Genomic DNA, 21,219 nt, shown 5'->3' on the forward strand with positions numbered 1-21,219 from the left:
CGGGTAAGTGCCCACTGGTAATAAGTGCTCTGTCTTTTTTTTTATGCTAAAAGTGTACTTCTTTTTCACAAGGAAACCCAAGGACTGTGTGTACTTGGTGTACATTTGAAGCGTGCAAAGTCCTAACACGGTCTAAATCACATTAAAAGATTATAATACTCACGTACACACTTGGTACTTTCTAACCTTGAGCTTAGGAATCTGAAAGATGTTAAATAACTGTGTGGCTTCTGAAAGCCTGGAGACATTATGAAATCAAATCACACATTGTAAATCCTTGCAACCACAACAAAAACCCTTAACATGGTACCAGATGGTAAAACCAAAGACCTGAATGATTGCCATATTTATATGCTATGTTAATTAAGGAATATCGTTAATTATGTTTAACAATAATTTAAATTTCAAAAATTGTTGCATGTTCAAAACGGAATTTTGATGAGTTCAAACGATATGAAAATGAACACAGCTAAAATATGACGACAGTGACAAAAAATGACGGAGGTGTGGGATACTGTCCTCTAAGTGCGAGTGGGCAGCTGAGCAGAAGAGCCTCTCTTATGTAAGCGCTGCAGCTCTGTTTCTGTCCATCTCGCGCTCTGTTCCCATCAGCACGTGCTGCTCTGGGCCTGCGCTGCCACCTGCTGGACAAACGAGGAATTGTGTTTTTAGCTATATTATATGGATCAGCGACGTGAACAGTACCAAATCTGTAATTCCAAACGAAAAATTTGGGATTAAAGTCAAACATCGAAATTAATTTATTACTCTGAAGCGCATTATAGGCCCCTGATGGTTTAGATACCAGACGGTGTCAGCAGAAAGTTATCAAACCGATTTCTGTAAATATATCCACAAGGACTGATGTTTTAGATCTAAAATAATGAATACCACAAAACTAATCAGATCTATTGCCAATACTTCGAGGCGTCTGTAATGTTGATTTAAAAATACATTTATTTCCATTTTTGATTTCTATTTGTTATAGTATCATTCCTAGTCCTCCATATGAACAGGATCTTGGGTTAATACTGACAATATAGAAAAGTTTATGAAATAATTACCAGTATTAATATAATTATTACCAAAAATATTATTTTAAACATTTAATTTACTTATATATTTACTTTTTTATTATTATTATTTTTTATTTTTTTTTTAGAAAACCTGGATTATCTATTTTAGAATCTACCTATAAAATTAACTAATTTTCAACTTCAAAAATTTTGTAAAATGTTTCCCTGAAGATTTTGAGACATTTCATTTGGGACATGAAATAAATGTAATGTGTAACGGGAAAGACTACAGAAATGGTTTAAACACAAACCTTTTTGTGAATGAGACATCACAACATATGAACCAGAGAATAAAATTGAGACAGACGATGAATTCCCCATGAAATTGATTTTAATAGAGTTTAAAAATAAGGCTATGATGCAGTTTATGTAATGACAAGCTGACAGTAATGACAAGCTGTGACACACACACAGCCAGTCCAGTAAGATTTAAGGGAAATAAGCGACAACATACACACACACACACACACACACACGCGGTAACATTTCTCAATCGTCTCCACACACACTCGCACATATACACACAACCACCCAAAAAGATGGCGATAAACAAAGTTGAACAAACAAACTGCAGAGTACTTTTAAAAAAAAACATGCATAGCTTCATACAATAAAGGTGTATTTCCCAATGACCCCCAGAGGTGATGCGGTCTAATACTGTCAACATTATTAGTCAGTTCCTTCAACATGAAAACATCGCTTCTTAAAGGTGTCTGATGTCAAACAAAACAACCATATCGTCCTTGTTCACAAACATGTAAAAAGTTACATTCTGAACCGCAAAGTTCATTATGAAAATAAATACTTAGAATGGCAACGACAATGATATAAAGATTCCCTTTATGTGTCAGAACTGAAAAAAACAAACAAACAAGAGACCATAACCCGACCCATTTCCACATAAAAAGTCAAATATCATGTTGCATTTGTTTCAGCAGACATCAAGGTACAATAAAAGTGTTGTACAGACCAGATACAAAAGGAGCGCATTAGAAAACTCAACACACTCGAACCCAAGCCTGGGACACACAATACAGACAAAACCCACATTAATTATCTGAGATGCTTAGTGCTGAAGCAAACAAAACTAAATCAGACACACTACAAATCATCTGTTATACAATCCCTGTCAATTATTATTATTTTTTTAATTAACATTATTTAGTCCGTTTCTGTCCATTCAAGAGAATCACAGAACATCGAAAAGCCTTGGCAATGCTAAATAATCGACAACTAGGCTGTTTAGTATTTGTTATTTGTTCTACGTTTCATCCTTTGGTAAAAGGGCGGATCTTCTCAACGGATATAAACACTAGCGCATGTTGTTCTTTCCAGAAATTAGGCATGTCTACTGTATGTTCAGTATGTTTGTAAAGTGCCAGCAAGCTCTAGTGTGAGGGACGTCCGGGGCTCCGTACAGGAATGATACAGGACTCATGCAAATACACGTGTACAGATGCCATAAGGTGCTGAGACACCACCGCTCACCAGATCAGCGCCGTACAGATAGCAAAAATAGCTCTCTGAGTTTCTATATACATGAACTACACAATGCTACCACTGCCATAGTGCACAGAAAAACCTCTGATCGGTTCTGTGAAGAACAAAAACACAAATCATCTCAAGCAGCTAACATCAAGAAAAAAACATGGCCCTAAAGTAATCATGTAATGTAAACTGTTAAAGGGGTAGCTCACCCAACAATGAAAATTTGCTCAAAATGTACTCATCCTCGGCTCATCCATGATGTAGAGAAGGTTGTTTCTTCATCAGAACAGATTTGAAGAAATGTAGCATTATAGTACATCACTTGCTCACCAATGGATCCTCTGCAGTGAATGGGTGCCGTCAGAATGAGAGTCTAAACAGCTGATAAAAACATCACAATAATCCACATGACTCCAGTCCATCAGTTAATATCTTGTGAAGCTGCATGTCTGTTTGTATATATAAAAATTAATCTATCATTTAAGTCGTTTTTAACTTCAAACTGTTGCTGTTGACCAAAATACCATAATCCATGCTAACACTTCTCGAAGACAAGTATTTAATTGGAAAAAAAAAACAATATGGATAGTAGGTATTGTATTTTGACCTGAAGCAATGGTTTAAAATTAAAACTCCGTAATGATGGATTTGTTTCTTACGAACAAACAGCTGTTTGTACTCTCATTCTGACGGCACCCTTTCACTCCATTGCTGAACAAGTGATGCAACACAAAATTTCACCAAATCTGTTCAGATGAAGAAACTTCAGGCCATCTTGGATGGGTACATTTTCATCAAATCTTCATTTAGGATTTCCGTATATAGTTGCAACATAGCTGTGGACGGCTTCATGTCAATGTTTTGTTCCTTCATTTCAACGCTGATCTATTTTCTGTCAACGCCAGACTCATATAAAACAGTAAAATGAAATGAACATCTAAGCACAAATATTAGAACTCATTGTGATGTAGGTATTAAGAACAACACTATTAATAATAATAATAATATCTGCATTAATAAGAAAAGTAGTATGTTGTAAAATAATAAGCCCATGTGGGTTGACCTAGAGTTCTCAGTTGATTTATCAGTCACTGCCTAAAGCAACCTGCCAGACTATAACATAACTGCGCTCAGGTCTGGCAGGAGCCGACTGCAGCTTCAGAGTGGCTTCAGCCGATTCATCCTCTTCATCTCGACCCAAACCACCATCCTCATCACCTGAGAGAGGAAAAAGAGAGCCGCTATTATAACGTACCCTCAGTAAACTGTAGTATCACTTTAAAAACTAGACAACGTAATAAATTATGTTTTCAAAGGTATGATAATATTTCACAATAATAACTTTTACTGTCATTCTGAATATGAATGTGGCTTGAGCCCTTTATAAGTGAACTGCAGAATGTGCACAACTACATTTTGACAGTAAAACATGCAGAAATACCGTCTTGCTGGAGAGATGTCTCACTGGAGCTCTTACCGATCCTAAAGTCGATGTATCCCTCTCCTCCGCTCATGATGAGCATGCTCTTGCCGTCTGAGTCCGAGTTCTCAGTCGTACCTTCAGCTCCTGGCACAATAACCTGACCTGAAGCACATCGTTAACACATTAGCACAGGTTTGCACTTCACCAGCCATTATATCAAACACCACTGCTTTACACATTCTGTAGGAGCCAGTGTACGAGTAACCACACAGTTGACTTCTAAAATATCAGCTTTGGACAACTTACAAAACCTTTCGTGAAGCTGACTTCATCCGTCATGAGGCCTCCCCGTCAGTCTCTATAATCAATACTGAGGCACTGTGTCACTATGTCTAACCTGGGACAGTGGCGAAGAATTTAACAGCGTCTCTGTGGCCGTGGAAGCAGAGCTGAGCGTGTGCCATGGAGCAGTAGGGTACATACGAGCCCGTCAGCGCACCATCCACAGTGTCATCGCCGTACACTCGCACCGCCCCACCTGGACGACCGGCCATCGCTCCTACACTCTTATGAGCTGCTGCGGAAACAAAAAGAAGCTTAACCATACGTGTCTAAAGCGTTTAATAGAGCACCCGAGACACAGTATCTCACAGAGCAAATGCAAAATTACTGGGAGACACTCATTAATATTAAAGCGTTAAAGCAAATTTGGGCTAGATGCAGATTGACTGTTGACCAGCCCAGAAAGACTGAAAAACAGTCAAGAGAGTGGACGATCTGAGAGGAATTAAGAACTTGAGGATGAAATACTGAACAATGCTGAGGGAGATCCAGCAAAGATGCAAAGCAAGAGTACGGAGACAGGAGAAAGACCAGAAAAAGAGGGAGAAGTGGCCAAAGAGACTGAAACTAATGCTGCCTTCAACATTGAATACTGTGTGTGTGTGTGTGTGTGTGTGTGTGTGTGTGTGTGTGTGTGTGTGTGTGTGTGTGTGTGTGTGTGTGTGATATCAGCTTACAGTCTGATAAAGGGATAGAGATGATGACACCATTTCCTGTTCCCACCCACAGCCGGCTACAGGAAACCATTAGAGCCGTGATCCTCACAAAAGAGAAGCCCAGTTTTCCCGTTCCTGTTAAAGACATGTGGAAGTGCATTCAATTGTTCATTTATTCAAAAGGGCAATATAAAAGAGCTCAAATCTTATTTCTTGTGTTTACACCAACATTCAAAGTTTTGGGCTCAGTAACACTCTTTTGTGACAGCAAAGGCATTTCCAATGTAACAAAATATTTCTATCTCAAATAAATGCTGTTGTTGTAACTTTCTATTCATCAAAGATTCCTAAAAGGTTTCCAAAAAAAAAAAATATCGGAATGATTTCTGAAGATCATGTGACCTGAAGACTGGAGTAATGACATTTTACAATATATTCAAATAGAAATAGACAGTTACGTTAAATTGTAAAAATGTTTCACACAATAGTGATGATTTTTTATATGACATGACATATGATATGAAACAAGATGTGATATGACATTATATGGATATGATATGAGATATGATTTGATATGAGAGGTGGTCCCCATGAACCTAGAAACATATATTCACAGTATTCTCACCTAACATTTTGCTGACGTAAGGTTCGATGTCCACGTCCTGGAGATGCTGGAAGGTGTGAGCGTGGAAGAGGCGGAGGGTGGAGTCGAGCCGGATGGACACCCAGATACCGTCACCCACCCAGGCCAGCTGACGCACCTGACTCTCCTTACGCGGGTGGGCGTCAAAAGACTTCTGTCTCACACAGAGAAAAATCACAGCACGCTGTAAAGGATCCTGATCTAATACTGCATGCAACACATTTCACAATATGCAAAAACTAATACAGTGAAGACCAAGACATAATTATGAACCTCTATTTTCATTGCTTTGGGGTGAATCACATAGATCTTGTTCCTGTAGCCGCACCACACACCATCGTGCACGACGGTCATGCAGCGGATCGAGTGATGCGGCCGGCCGAGGTCCAAGAGGTGGTAGTTGGTTAAGTCCCACTGGCTGTCTGTAAAAGCAGAACAAGAATGGTTTTAACAATTCAAGTCAAATTGAGAGGAGTTCCTTAGTAAACTGACAGTGTCTTACCAAGACCTCTGTGAAAGATGGCCAGTGTACCGTCAGCCAGAGCCACCAAAACACGTCCTTTCACATGTCTGAGTAGAGAAATAATGGTAAGGATCACTACAACTCATGTTTGCTGCAGTGGTTTCTTTTGATTTCAACAGAATACTGAATAAAAGTATAGCTATATATATATAAAAAAACAAAAACTATATTTCAATAGTTACACTGTATTCTTGAGTTTGAACTTACACAATGTTCAAGATGGAATCCTTCAGCTTGACAGCATGAAGACACTTCCTCCATCGAGCGACAGACGAGTGCACGTATAAACTACATCAAAGACATTTGTAAATGAGAAAAGTTCAACTCTCGGATTGCAAAACACTGGTGCTCTGATAGTGTGTGCTTTTAGCATCAATCTACATAATTTTTCTCAATGATGTGCAGTCATTGTCCTGTAGATCTTGGTCAAAGTACACTACATTTCATTTGGCACGTTGATTGTTCAGCTGACTTTTTTAATAAACCGGATTCTGGTTTAATTAGTCGTTTCAAATCATCCAAAAAAAAGCATGTCTAATTAACAAATTAATGATTTCTAAATATTTTGACAGTGATAGCACCCTATGAAATGTCTAAACGTTAATTTAGTTTTTCCCAAATTTAGTAGTCTGCTGATTTTTTTTTTTTTTCTAGATTCTGTGTTTTATGATTTAATAGATTAAATACAAAGCAGTGGAATAAATTATAAATCATAAATTCATAAAACTTCATAAAAATGTCTAAAATCCAATCAACTAAGAGTAAAACAATTGGTTTACAACATTGGATTTATACATTTATTTATTTTCTTATTGTCAAATCAAATTCATTAATGTTTTTAGTAAAATATGTTTTCCATGAATTTAAATACGAATGAGAAAATGTCTTAATAAAATAAATTTTAATTAGTGCTGTCAAACGATTAATCACATCCAAAATAAAGGTTTTCGTTTATATACCAGTATGCGCTGTATATATTTATTATGTATATATAAATACAAATACATATGTATATATTTAAGAAAAATATTTTTATATATTACATATATTTATATATAATAAAAAATACAATAATCTAAATTGTATATGTAAATATTTTTTTAAATATATACTGTATGTGTGTAATTATATATAAATATACAAATACATATATAATGTAAACAAAAACTTATTTTGTATGCGATTAATCACAATTAATAATTTATAGCACTAATTTCAATTAACCGTTTTGTTATTATTATTATTGCTTTATTATTATTATTATTGTTGTTGTTCAAGTTGAGAAGTATGTTTTACTAAATAAAAAAAAAATAAAAAAAAGGGATATTTACGTCAATTTCTTCAAGTTTTAATCAAGCTTTTTATTTTGTCAGTTTTTTTCTGTGTGTATTTGACAATAATCAACAACATCTGGAGATGAGGTTCATGCAGAGTTCCTTCACATAGTGAGAGGACAGATGCTGAAAACACATGTGTAGTAAATGAAAGCGTGCTGCTCACTCTCACTGAGACAAACAGAACAGGCAGACTGCATATTTAAAACAAAGTCACAGATGCAAGTTCATATTGCAATTAAAATCATATTAATTGTGCAGCTCTACTTTTAATTAGTCCGATTCTGTGACATTCTGAGTTATACAGTATCACTTCATCAGCGTTTTCTGCATCACGGAACTCAAAGGACCCTAATTTGACTTAACAAAAATACTCCAGGAAACACGGGCTGTCAAACTGAGATTGAAAGACAGTATGACAAAAAAAAAAAAAACACTACTACTATCCCTGACAGACTTTTTCCTTTTACTAAATGATGGTGTTTAACAAAGTCTGCTGTGGCCAGATGCTGTTTTATGTGTGTGTGTGTCTCACCAGCCGTTCTGAGCCCCCAGCCACATGGTGGGCAGCGCGCTGCTCATCCGCTGGATATCTTCTTTTGCCAGATTCGTCTTTCCACCTGCTGAGGCCGTGTCGTCCCTGTCCTGATCGGACTCCCTGACAAGGAACCCAACCAAGGATGAGTTCCCATCCACATCTGGATATAAATCAGTACTGATAAAGATACTGCGCCTGGCTCACCTCTGGTTATCGTTGCCTGTTGAAGCCCCAGAAGTCTCTGTTCCCAGTGGGTCTGTGAACACGTGCTCCGTGTAGATTCCTGGCTGACTGGTGTCCTGTCCCGGGCTCTCCTGCTCTTCCTCAGTGGCCTCCGTAGCTTCCTCTGCTGCAGGGAGCCCATCTTCACTGGGAGCTCTGGAGAGATCTACAACAGAGAGACTTCTGTCACTTTACTTTTAACCCTATAAAGCCTGCTTTATCAAATGTGATAAGCAAATTCCTAGGTCCTTTAGCAACATGATCAAAACTTGAAAAATGCCCCTAAAGCTTTACTATCCTCAGTTGTTTTGTGCACGATTGGTAATATCACTATCTCTGCTCATGCACCAGTTTATGGAGCTCCTACATGGTGAAAAGGCGCTTCAATCTGATAGATGGAGATTTCATGCCTACTTACTGAAAAACCCTAATTTCATTTCATATTTTCATTCAGAATTTACTTTTTTTTTCTTTTTTTTTACACAATTACTCATACCACAGAGGTTTCTCCTTCAACATTGTGGGAAACATGTAAAGTCTTTAAGAAGAAACTAGAGAGTCTAGAAAAACAGTGAGTATTGGAGTTGCAGCTGGCTGAGGCTGAGAGAGAGTACCGTACATACTGTATGAAATTCCTCCAATACCAAGCTAAATAAAACTTTAGCTTTAAGAGCTGCACTCAACTCCTTTCTTACTCAGAAAGCACGTCAGAATATTTGGTTTGTCAAACAAAAATTGGCAACAAGCCAAGCAAATATCTAGCCTCCCAGGTAAAAAAAGAGGACTGACTTGCAAAATATTCAAAGATATGTCAAAGACTCTTCTGGCCAAAAACTATTTAATAGGAAGAGTGTTAATCTTACATTCAAAAAGTTTTACACTGACTTCAATTGAATAGGGCTGAGGTGATTAAAAGTTTTTTGTTTTTTTTATTCTCCCCAACCTCTTTTCCTTTTAAATGGGCTAGGCAGGTCTTTACCTAGCCTTAGCCTCAAATATCACACTCATGGACTGTTGGCTAAACGTCTGATGCATATGGGTCACAAAAGTGGAAACACTTCAGGAGTGTCGAAGTCGTCATCTGTTTGGTTGAATTATACAGGATTTCTGGGAGACGTGTGTGTTTTTAACGTTCCGCCTGGAAACAAAAATGCTGTGGCGCCAAACCCCCTCACGAAAAAAAAAGCCGTCGTGTTTAAAACCGTGACGACGAGCACTTATCAGGATCAACTAAACACTTGATTTTCAAAAGTATGTGAAGTATTTATAGTTCGCAGCATTGAATATTTAAAATGCGTCCGAGAGTTTTACACACCGGTCTGTTATTGTGGCGACATTTACAAGTTCTGAAATGTGATGCTGAGCGAAACAAACTGTGATTGGTTGTTTGACATGTCAGTCAAATGGCTTAATGGGCGGGGCTTGGCCAATGAAAGCAGCCATAGATTCCAGACCTTTAGCCTCAGTCTGAAGGTCTGGCTATGCGACACTAGGCTTTTCCTATCTTAGGATATTTATTACTCCACTGTTACAGCAAATGTATAGGACTAATTCTGAACCTCTTCTGTGACAGGTGCATGGAGATTTGGACAGATGGACTCCACTTCCATTGTCTAAGGATAGCTCTGATCAAGATCTTTTATCTGGAACCGGAGGAAACCAAGATTAAAATTGACTAAGATGCAACTTCCCAGAAATATAGGATTTCTTGTGCGTCCGGCTGTACCAGCTAGCTTCCCAGCTTCTGTATCTTTTTCAATGGGAGAAAAATAATCCAGATTCAGCTTGGTTAGACATTGAAGCATTTAATTTGGGTGATGGCCTGCCGGTCCATTTTGGCCTGTATCCCATTAAAAAGATTTCCGGTCTAGGGCAGAACAGTATTATTAGAAACACATTACAAGTGCGGAAATTAATCAGGGATTGGGAAGGGAAAGCCAAAACTTTGTCATCTATTACTCTAATACAAGGAAATTTAGATTTACAGCCTGGAATAATGGACAATGGTTTCACATTCTGGAAAGACGCTGGTATAAGCACTATAAAAGATCTGTTTGAAAAGGAGGTGCTGTTATCACTGGAACAGTTGAGAGCTTATTCAGCTATTTACAGATAAGGAGCTTTGTGCAGAAACATAGCATCCTTGGTTTTTCTTCTTGCCCCACTCCAACAGAGCAAGTGTTCTCTGAGTGATCTAAGAGGTCACTAATAAAGCGATGTTATGAAGTTCTTTTGAATGGAAAAAAGTCAATAATGAGGCAACCCTAGCTATTTGGGAGCAAGAATTTGGGCTGTCAATTGATGCAGATACTTGAACACAAATTTGGCAGTATGTCGACAAAAATATATCAATTTGTAAAAGAACTAAAGAACTACAGTTCAAACTTTTATATCGTCTCCAAATTACTCCATTACGCAGGCACAAAAACGTTTCTCCATTTTGTAAAGTGTTAAATAGAAGTGGGTGACTTTATTCACTGTACTTGGAAATTTGTACATATTAAAGCAAATCTGTGGGAGACTATCTCTTATATTAAATATAGGATGGGACCACTTTATTTGTTGTTAGGTGTTGCTGATAAGAATATAAAGAGTATTTCGGACAGGAAGTTGTATAATCTTCTTACTTATGCTGCTCGTGAGAGTATTTTACTTTGAAAAACCGCCGACAGTGTCAGAATGGCATGAAGTAATATTTGATTTTCTTTCATTGGAATATGTTACCTACTGGTCAAAAAGGAAAATGGATGCGTTTAATAAGATATGGACTCCTGTCTTTAAAGGTGCTGTATGTAGGATTGACACCGAGTGGTTGAACTAGGTATTGCAGTCCAAATTCAAAACATTGGGAGGGGTTTTTTTTTTTTCACCCGGCCCCTCCTCCTCAGACTTAAAGATCACGGTTGCCAGATTGACGACACCAACAGGAAAGAACGCACTTGACAATAAATTAAATAGAATACATTGTGTTTTCCACCAACTGGCAACCAGGGGTGCAGAAATACAATTGGGTAAACTGGCAGTTTTTAAAAACCAAAACAAAGATCAACATTCCGGCCTGGAACACATTTTCAAAGAAGAATAACTGACTGTAGCATTGTTTTTCAAATAAACAAGCATGTTAACTTAGCATGTTTCTTAAATATCTGCAAACATAGTATGGTACTTTTATGCTTTAATAGAGTCAAAATTTTAGATACAGCACCTTTAAGTATGTAGGTCCAAGGATTTCACATAACTTTTGGAAAAACCTTGGCTTTCTTACACCGATCAGAAGTTTAGAGTCTGGACTATTAATTCTATAAAGAGTTGTCAAAATGACATGACCTCACTGATCTCTAGGAGAGTTCTTACCACTTCCTCTGGCTGGACTCTGCTCTGCTGACTGTTCGTTGGCGCCTGTGCTGCCCGTCTGAGATCCTGTGCTGGACTCTTCAACACTGCAGCCCACCGCTGACACGTCACTCAACCCCCCCTCATTGCCCTGAGAGCTGCTGCTGGCCAATAGAGCGTCTGGCCCCGCCTCCAGGTCCTGAGGAATCTCCTCCCCTGCAGGATAGTCTGTCTCCAAGACTCCTGGAAATCACAACAAAATACACAAACAACATTACATTTAATTTTAATGCCATTGTCATTAGTTTCCTGAAGTGAATTGTAATACTGATGTGAATTATTTCTCCACTCCCATTTTCCTAATTTTACTCTTGTAGTAAATTAAATGATTAATATAATTACTATTATTTTTGTAATATATTTGTTTTAATTATAAATTAGTCAAAAATATTATAAAAAGTATTTATTAGTCTTTTAGAGTTACACTAGTTTGGTCTGAGTTGGTTCTTGTAAAGATTAAAAACAGAGTAAGTATTTCTATTGAAATCAAAGTGTGGTCTCTCTGTTCTTTTTGCCTGGATGTCTTAGCAGCATCAATAAAAAAAGATGTTTTCATTAAATGTTTATCACATCGCAGCTCAAATCACAATCAGATGGTATGACAAAAAACACAATATCGTTTTTTGGCCAAGTCACACAGTTCTAAAGACATCAATAATTTGTAATAACTGCATTTTGTATTAGTTTATTGATTTGTAATGATAAACTATTTAAAGCCATGATTGAAAGAAACATGACAAAGATAAAGTGAGAGATTAATGTACAAGGGGTGTATATTTCTGACCTGGTACGCTGGCGATGCACAGCACACATGAGTTACAGACGTAGAAGCTGTCCAGCAGGTCGTCGGGCCGCGTCACATCCATGATCATCACCTTTGTGGAGGAGTGTGTACTCGTACAGATCCAAACGCGACTGGACATCTCCACATGCACCGTCTGCTCCCGCTCGTGCTCCTGTCAACACACACAATAACACTGCATGAAGAACCAACACTGTCAATGCTGCCTATGAATGCTTTTAGAGGTACGTGTGTTTTTATGTGGATCTGATCCATTTTTATACATCACAATGACTCTCTCATTGAGAATTCAAGCCTAAATACCTAGTTTAAACGACCACTTTTTTAGCTTTTTATTTAGTGAAAGTCCACTTACAATGAAAGTCAAGATTTCTCACATCAAACCAGATTTTATGTAGTTTTTATGACAATTTTGCACACACTCTCTGATTTATAGGTCTATGCCATAGTGTCTTTCTATATGTAAATAAACTTTATTATAGTTTCTTCGCATTTCAAACAAGTTACCTGACAGGGTATTTAATTGTGGGTGGTCAAATGCTAATGACTGAGCTCATACGTATGACTAGTATTGTGTTAAAATATGACTACTTTCTACATCAACTCTTTTATTTCAAACAAGTCCATGTTTTCCACAATATGACTATGGAAATCTTTTACCTTCTGTTCCTGCTCCAACTGATCTAGGCTGCTCTGGGAGTCTTTACATTGTTTGGATGTGTCTGTCTCCACCAAAGACTCTTCACCAGAAACGCCCGAGCTTCCCTTACATGAGCGTCCACCTGACAGGTTCACTCCAGCTGCACACAGGAGCTGCGCAAATATTACATATTGATTAGACTTCATAAGACTTCATAAACCTATTGAAGTAAGGCTACAAAACAGTTGATTTCAATTATGATTTGAATTTATGTATCTTTCTTCACCTTCATAGAAGCATCTTTCTGCTCCAGTGGCCTGAGACACACAGGAACAGGAAGGTTTATTTTGTTCTCTGCATGGCCACCATTAGCAGCCTAAACAGAAAAGATTAACAGTACAATTATAGATTATTTTTATTAAAAGTAGAAAATGTGGAATTAATAAAATATGTTGCAATGTTACAAATAGTTCTTAAGTGCAAGATAAGTACAATATGAAAATGTTATAAATAAAATAAAATGTAAAAACATGAAAATAAAACAAACAAAGTAAAATATATATATATATATATATATATATATATATATATATATATATATATATATATATATATTAAATAGATATAATTTACAAAAATGTAAGTAGAAAATGTGTAAACAATAAAACAATAAAATAAAATGTGTGATTCTTTAATCGTAATCTAAATCTGCTCCATTAAATTGTGGTGTTCCCCAGGGTTCAATTCTTGGTACAATCTTCTTCTTACTTTACATGCTGGCCTTAGGCTCTATTTTTAAAAGGCATGGAGTTACTTTTCATTGTTTTTATGATGATACTCAGATGCATCTACCTTTACGGAAACAGGACAAAAGGACAATTACACTTTAAGTTAAACTATGGATGTCAGCAACATTTTTACATTTAAACTAAAGAAATACCTAGGTAATTTGGTTCGGAAACTCTTGAGTTTCACGTCCTCTCTGATTTGGGGCCCCTTTCTGTAAATCTGTAGTTATCACTTTTCTGTCACATAGCCATTTTAAAAAGCTTATTCATGCCTTTATTTCTGTAAGACTGGACTACTGTAAGTCTTTGTAGGCGGGTGTTGGCCAATTGCTGTTAACTCGCTTACAACTAATGCAGCCTGCTGCTGCTAGATTACTGATAAGTGTTTGTAGACACCAGCATATAACACCTATCTTTGCTACTTTACATTGGCTTCCAATTCACTACAGGGTCAATTTAAATGACTTATCTTAGTATATAAAGTCCTACACAATCTGGCTCCCTCTTATTTAATAGATTTTTTACATTTACACAAACCTTAAAGGAATCTAAGGTCATCAAACCAGATGATTTTATACATTTCCTAGTATGTAGGGTTGATCCAAAATGAGCGGGTGCCTGCGGTAGCCCGCGGGTTACGAGTCATCCAAAAATATTTTTAATGATATTCGGGTCGCGGTCAGTCGGGTCCTTTGAAATAAAAATGCCAATTAAACCTTTGTCATTTATATAGTACTAGAGACATTTTTGAAATACATAGGCCTACACTTTATTGGCTGAATAACTGGCATTAAGATGACGCACGAGCTCAGTCTGCACGTAGAGATGGAGGCGGCAAAGAAGACTGCATTGGGGAAATATAGGCTATATATTACAGACAGCTTGAAATGTCTTCTTTTAAACGAATATATACAAACCAAAATAAATGGGCTACTCTCTGAAGATGTAATCCATATGAAATATGCATTTCTCTCTGGCGTTCATGGCGAGTCTCCATCGTCAACTTCATCTTTGCAGCGACACAGAAAACACCAGTTTATTACTAAACAATAAAATGACTCCTTGCATATTTTCAAACCAGTAGGCCACTCTGGGTTGAACGAGACCCCACGGAATGAGCGAGTGGATCGGGATATTCAGAAATGCTCTCTCCGCTCACGAGCTCTGATCGGAATAAACCCGAGCCTCAACGTCTGCTGACCTTGCAGAAACATACAAATAGACATAGCCAGACTAGACTATTTTAGTACAAATTATGAGCTTACTGACTTTTTTTTTTTTTTTTTTTATAATTCTTGACAAAATTATAATATTAAGACTTTTTTTTTTTTGCCTAGTTAGTTTTGCCTACGTTCCTATGGCCCAATGACGCTACGATGAGCATTTACTGCTTTTTAAAAATGCGGGTCAGGAAGCAGGTCAGGTACAATATTTTATTTTTATTTTTTTGCAGTCCGAGTTGCGGGCGGGATAGTTAAAAACGTTGGTCTGGTGCAGGTTATTAATACATTGACCCGCGCATCACTGATTCCTAGAACAAGATTGAAACTGAGAGGTGACCGGGCATTTTCAGTGGTGGCCCCGAAAGCGTTGGAATAGCTTGACATTACTTAGACTTAGACTTTTACCTACATTGGGTTCTTTTAAAAGAAATTTGATATTGTATTTATTAGAGTCGTTCTTTGCTACGATGTTTGTTTTACTTGCTTTTTCCTTCTGTGCTGTTGGTCTCCTTTTTATTAGTTTCTATTGTACAGCACATTGATTAACCAAACAAATTAGTTTGAGAACAACGCTCAAGCTGAACATAAAAAAAGATGGTCTGATAAGGTAAAAAAAAAAAACATACACAAAAAATAGCACTGTGATTTGCTTAGGTGCCTGCTGTACTAATAAATATTATAATACTGGACCTATAAGGTAAAATAAAAATGAAATTTTTATTATGTATACTCATACGCACATAACAGCATTTTGATTTGCTTGGCTGCTGTACTAATAAATATATTATAATTCTGCATAAAATAAAATAAAATAGTATTGCCTTGTATTTTCCAGGGAGACTCCAGCCATGTGCTGTAACCCTGCCGTCCTCCTTCTGCACATGGGCTTTCACATGCTCATATTGGGCACGCTTCTGCTCCCGGCGGGACAGAGAAACACTCGAGTCCACCCTGATGGGAAAAGGAAAAAAATAAATAAAGAGGGGACGCTTATGAATTATGAAATGCTAATTAACACATTGGGGTGCTGCGTAACGCCAGACAAGAATATCTTCATATTCTAGATTTACATGGATTTCAACTGGTGGGTCTTGATACCAAAACACTGTATTTGAAAACACAACGCCAAATGAATATAATGAAATGCAACTAGTTATATGACACTTGACACAAATACATGCATTTCAAGTTCTAATTTTAGGAACATTTTGGTTTCACTACATCTTTGTTGCTATATTGGTTTGCCAATAATGCACATCTAAAAAATTGCATCCTGAATTTTATTTGACTTAAAAACATAATATGTTTGACAAGGATAAATAGAGGATTTACTCTTCTTTGAGGAAGTCGAACGCTTTGGACTTTTCTCTTGGGAACTGGGAGAAGGTGTTGCTCTTTTTCATGATGCTGGGTGGGTTGTACTTGACGTTGGACGGTAAACCTCTCGCTGTGTTGGTGGACGCTGAGGAACTGAAAAGGCGACTGAAGCTGAAACAAGACATAGACAAAAACGGCTGTGACGAGCCCAAGCTCACATTTGTGATCTGTGTGACTAGCAGTTGAGATGAGGTCTCACAATTGCCTGATGCTTGACCTCTTCTTCTCTGCAACTTCAGAGCTTTCCCTTGAAGCTCTGTGGAAAAACAAGACACATCACTGTAGGAGAGCCGAGAGCAAGCAGACAGTCTCCATGTGGCGGCACAGGGTTTTTGTTCAAGAGCCAGGAAAAACTGGCCTACTTTCTTCGACAATTAGTTTGAGAACAGAGCTCAAGCTGAGCATAAAAAAGATGGTCTGGTCAGACACCGTCATTTAAAATTTGATTTGCTTGGCTGCCGTACTAACAATTATATTGTAATTTTAGACCTACTAATAAAATAAAATAAATGCTTATAACCATCTGAAATTAAAAAAAGGAAAGAAAAGGGCTGTAGAGCAAATTAGAGCTATCCTTTCTTCAAAGTACGGTTTACCTGATCATTTCCGTCCACCTGACGGCCTCCTGCAGCTCCATCAGTCTCTCCTTGAACTGGTTTCGCTCCATCAGGACTCGGGCCATCTCCACCCGCGTGAACCTCCTCCTCTGAGCTGTGGGCACATCGCTCTGCGGACACCCAGGGAGGTTACATGGGGACACGGAGTTACATACTGTACACCGTTTGGGCATAACAATTATTATTTTAACATGCATTAGTCAATGAATTTTGTTTAAAATAAAATAATGAACTAGAAAATGAAGTCTAAATTTTATTGCTCATGAGTCATTTCTTTTTATTATCAATGTTGAAAACAGTTAACATTTTTGTGAAAATCATGATTTTCATTTTTTTTTTTCAGGATTCTTTGATGAATAGAAAGTTTAAAAGAACAGCACTTAGTTGTAACAAATGTCTTCTGTAACAATGCAACAATCCCTGCTGTATATCAAATTGTTAATTTTATATAGCATTAACCTCACTGACTCTTATATGTTATGATATTTAAATATTAATACATACCTCATCTTCCTCTTTAGTATTGTTCTGTTTGGCCACCTCTGCCTCTGCTTTCACTCTGTTTTATGAAATATTCTTATAAGTCCCGCATTTTCAGTGCAATTGTACAATCTAGTTACACATTTAATTACACAGTCCAAATAGCAATAGCTTCTCATGAAAAAGACACACGTTAATGTGATAAACCACCTGCGGCTATTAACCTTAATACGTCGTGTTTGATTTATTTAAAAATTCGGCTGCTAATGCATGATAACTAGATCCAGAACAACTGCATTTGAATGCATCCCTCAGGCATTTTTGTATTATTTGGTTGAAACAATGACTCACTTTTTGAGTTCCTCCTCCAGCTCCTTGTTTTTCTCCTCTAGTTTGGCTTTGGCCTGCAAAACCGTATCCAGCTCCCCCTGAAGGACCTCCTTCTCACAGGACAGCTCGTCCACATGAGCGATCAGATCGTTCTTCACCACATTCAATGCATTTCTATGCACACAAACAATGCGGTGTCAACAAAGCGACATAAACCAGTAAATAAACTGTAAAGAGTTACAATATTACTCACTTTGTCTCAAGCAACTGCACATTTTCCTGAATGAGATGCTCTACCTCACGACCCATGCCTGCAATATACATCACAGAAAACTCTGTCATCAGTTTGCCTCGGTTGTTCTGTTATTAAAGCAATAATGTGATAAAAACTTTGGAGATGAGATTTATGTGCCCTGTGTTTCTCAGGTTAGACAGGCCATATGAATAGTCTTACCGGACAGACTCGGGTGTGAAAGCGCATGCACTGCGTGTGTTCGACAGAGAGACAGACACATGGAGAGTGAAACAGGAATGGACAGCTGTGAGGTAAGAGTTAACAGGTCACAGAAAAACCAAGAGGTGCTGGAAAGAGTGGAGAGACCACTGACAGATCAACCACATTCAGATTAGCTATAACTAGACCCACACAGAATCTGAGACAAGTTCACTTAATATTATGGCTAATTTGACCTACAAGACAGCTACTAACATTGAGTGTAGTACAGGAAACCAGGCATCAATTTGTGAAAAAGATTTAATAAAAAATGTAATTTTGTCATTTTAAGTAAGTCATTTTGGGGTATAAAATTTTTTTTTTTTTTTTTTTTTTTTTTTGGGATGCTCAATGTTACCATTACTATACTATTGAATTCTGTTCTTTTGAACTTTTTACATTATACATACATTTCTATTTCAAAACATAGCAGAAAGATATGGCAGTCTGTTTGTGCCAATGAATAAAAAAATAATAAAGTTGATTGTGTTTCAATCTTAAAATTTGGATATGTTTTCTCACAATTGCAAATTTACATCTCGCAATTCTGACTTTTTTTCCTCAGAATTGCATGATATAAACACAATTGTGAGTTATAAAGTCAGAACAGCAGGATATAAACTCACAATTTTGAGAAATAAAGTCAGAATTGCAAGATAAAATTCTGACCTTTCCTGCAAAAGCGAGTTTACATCTCGCAATTCTGACTTCGTTTCTCATAATTCTGACTTCTTTTCTCAGAATTGCATGATATAAACACAATTGTGAGGTATAAAGTCAGAAAAGCAGAATATTAACTAGAAATTTTGAGAAAGTCCAAATTGCTAGATAAAAACTTTTTTATATTTTTTTAGGACTTTTTTATCAAATGCGCATTTGTATCTCGCAATTCTGACTTCTTTTCTCACAATTCTGACTTTACTAGCAAAAGCGGGTTTGCATCTCGTAATTGACTTTTCTTGCAATTCTGACTTTTCTCGCAAAAGTGAGTTTGCATCTCATAATTCTGACTTTTCTAGCAAATGCGAGTGTGTATCTTGCAATTCTGACTTTTTCCTCGCAATTCTGACTTTCTTTTTCACATATGCAAGTTTATATCATGCACTTTATCATTTTTGTTTTTTGTATCTCACAATTCTGACTTTTTTCTCAATTGTGAGATATAAACTTGCAATTGTGAGTCATAAATTCCAGTTCTGAGGGGGAAATACGTATATGTTATCAGAATTGCAAGTTTATCTCACATTTCTGACTTAGTAACTCACAATTGCGTGTTATAAAGTAAGAACTGTGGGTGGGTAATCACAATTACGAGATACAATCATAATCAGTGCAGAAAATGTGAAAATGTCAGCAGATTCTGTGTAACCTTGAGTCTAACACCATCACCCCATTCTGTGCTACATCATGCTACAGTAGGTGAAAATGTTCATATCATGTTGCTGCCATAAGGTTGGCACTATTTGCTACTGTATGATTCCGTTAAAGGGGGAAGTATGGAGAAGTATGAGGAACAAGTGAAAGATTTAGATATAAAAAAAATGATGCTAATTGAAACACAAGCAAAGATTCTCTGACAGAAAGAAGCAAGGTCTTACACACCAGAATACTCCACTGCAGTTAGAGGGAAGAACAGGACAACAGGGCATAGAGAGAGAAATCTGGGTCAGTTCAACATGCAAAAAAGAGCATCATGGTACTTTGCCACCCTCACAGAGCTCATCTCATTATGATGGCAAATGACACATATTTAAAGGAATAGTTCACCTAAAAACTAAAATTTGCTAAAAATCACCCTCAGAACATCCTAGATGTAGAGGAGTTTGTTTCTTCATCAGAACAGATTTGGAGAAATTTAGCATTACATCACTAGCTAACCAATGGATGCTCTGCAGTGAATGGGTGCCACCAGAATGAGAGTTCAAACAGCTGATTAAACATCACAACAATCCACACCACTCCAGCCCATCAATTAACATCTTATGAAAAGCTGCATGTTTGTAAGAAATAAATTCATCATTTAAGGGTTAGTTCAACCAAAAGTGAAAATAAGGCTGTGTTTTACTCATCCGAGGCATCCTAGGTGTATATGACTTTCTTCTTTATTAAGTTATATTAAGTTAGTTAGTGAGTTATAGAAATATAGAAAGAAATATTAATGATAGAGGACTCTATCCACAAGAAACGGTTTGAAGTTAGAAAGTCTTAACAATTAATTTTGTTACAATCGTGTAACTTTTCACTTCACTAGACATTCACTTATAGACTGGAGTGGTGTGGATTATTGTGATGTTTTCATCAGCTGTTTAGACTCTCATTCTGACGGCACCCATTCACTGCAGAGGATCCACTGGTGAGCAAGTGATGAAATGATACATTATCTGTACATACAAATCTGTTCTGATGAAGAAACTCATCTACATCTTGAATGTCCCGAAGATGAATAAACTCTCTAATTTTTTAACAAACTATTCCTTTGATGTTAATAAAAATCAAGCTCAAGTTAAACTGTTTTATGTTTGTGTAATATGTTTTTCCCTTCATAATATCTAAAACATTAACAGCAACAAACGTACCCAAAAGATCTGCTCCTTCATCCACATCTCCAATCAAACCTGTGCCTGCTGATGACACTTCTTCAAAGAAGGACTCTGTATTTCGGTCAAACGCCATGTTCTCAATCCCTCGGCTCGGGGTGCTTCAACACATCAGCAACGAGCACGTTACATCATTCAATTATAGGCCAGCACTGCATTTAGGATCTGACACTTTAATATGAGAGCATAAAACTGCAGTTACTCAGTTCAGTTAAGAGAATCCTATTAAACCTA

General features: G+C 37.1%; 1 protein-coding gene across 4 annotated transcripts in view; it reads right to left on the reverse strand.

Moving 5' to 3' along the window:
* Positions 1 to 3,073: 3,073 nt before the first annotated feature.
* The window catches only part of LOC132141552 (C-Jun-amino-terminal kinase-interacting protein 4-like), a 46,653-nt gene continuing 28,507 nt past the window's right edge, over positions 3,074 to 21,219 (reverse strand). For 3 of the 4 annotated variants that reach the window (XM_059551164.1, XM_059551193.1, XM_059551175.1), the window contains 23 exons: positions 20,965 to 21,086; positions 19,991 to 20,002; positions 18,149 to 18,206; positions 17,917 to 18,069; positions 17,590 to 17,644; positions 17,065 to 17,195; positions 16,668 to 16,724; positions 16,424 to 16,579; positions 15,913 to 16,042; positions 13,367 to 13,456; positions 13,101 to 13,253; positions 12,423 to 12,594; positions 11,600 to 11,821; positions 8,228 to 8,411; positions 8,021 to 8,143; positions 6,359 to 6,439; positions 6,131 to 6,198; positions 5,902 to 6,050; positions 5,611 to 5,782; positions 5,007 to 5,120; positions 4,385 to 4,564; positions 4,042 to 4,149; positions 3,074 to 3,782 (listed from right to left, as the gene is read on the reverse strand). In XM_059551164.1, the coding sequence (XP_059407147.1) occupies positions 3,649 to 3,782; positions 4,042 to 4,149; positions 4,385 to 4,564; positions 5,007 to 5,120; positions 5,611 to 5,782; positions 5,902 to 6,050; positions 6,131 to 6,198; positions 6,359 to 6,439; positions 8,021 to 8,143; positions 8,228 to 8,411; positions 11,600 to 11,821; positions 12,423 to 12,594; positions 13,101 to 13,253; positions 13,367 to 13,456; positions 15,913 to 16,042; positions 16,424 to 16,579; positions 16,668 to 16,724; positions 17,065 to 17,195; positions 17,590 to 17,644; positions 17,917 to 18,069; positions 18,149 to 18,206; positions 19,991 to 20,002; positions 20,965 to 21,086 (2,824 nt within the window). In that variant the 3' untranslated portion in view covers positions 3,074 to 3,648. The remainder of the gene's footprint in view (positions 3,783 to 4,041; positions 4,150 to 4,384; positions 4,565 to 5,006; positions 5,121 to 5,610; positions 5,783 to 5,901; positions 6,051 to 6,130; positions 6,199 to 6,358; positions 6,440 to 8,020; positions 8,144 to 8,227; positions 8,412 to 11,599; positions 11,822 to 12,422; positions 12,595 to 13,100; positions 13,254 to 13,366; positions 13,457 to 15,912; positions 16,043 to 16,423; positions 16,580 to 16,667; positions 16,725 to 17,064; positions 17,196 to 17,589; positions 17,645 to 17,916; positions 18,070 to 18,148; positions 18,207 to 19,990; positions 20,003 to 20,964; positions 21,087 to 21,219) is intronic. The other variant, XM_059551185.1, reaches the window with a different exon arrangement.

The sequence above is a fragment of the Carassius carassius genome, chromosome 1 (genome assembly GCF_963082965.1).
Source record: "Carassius carassius chromosome 1, fCarCar2.1, whole genome shotgun sequence".
Taxonomy (NCBI): Eukaryota; Metazoa; Chordata; class Actinopteri; order Cypriniformes; family Cyprinidae; genus Carassius; species Carassius carassius.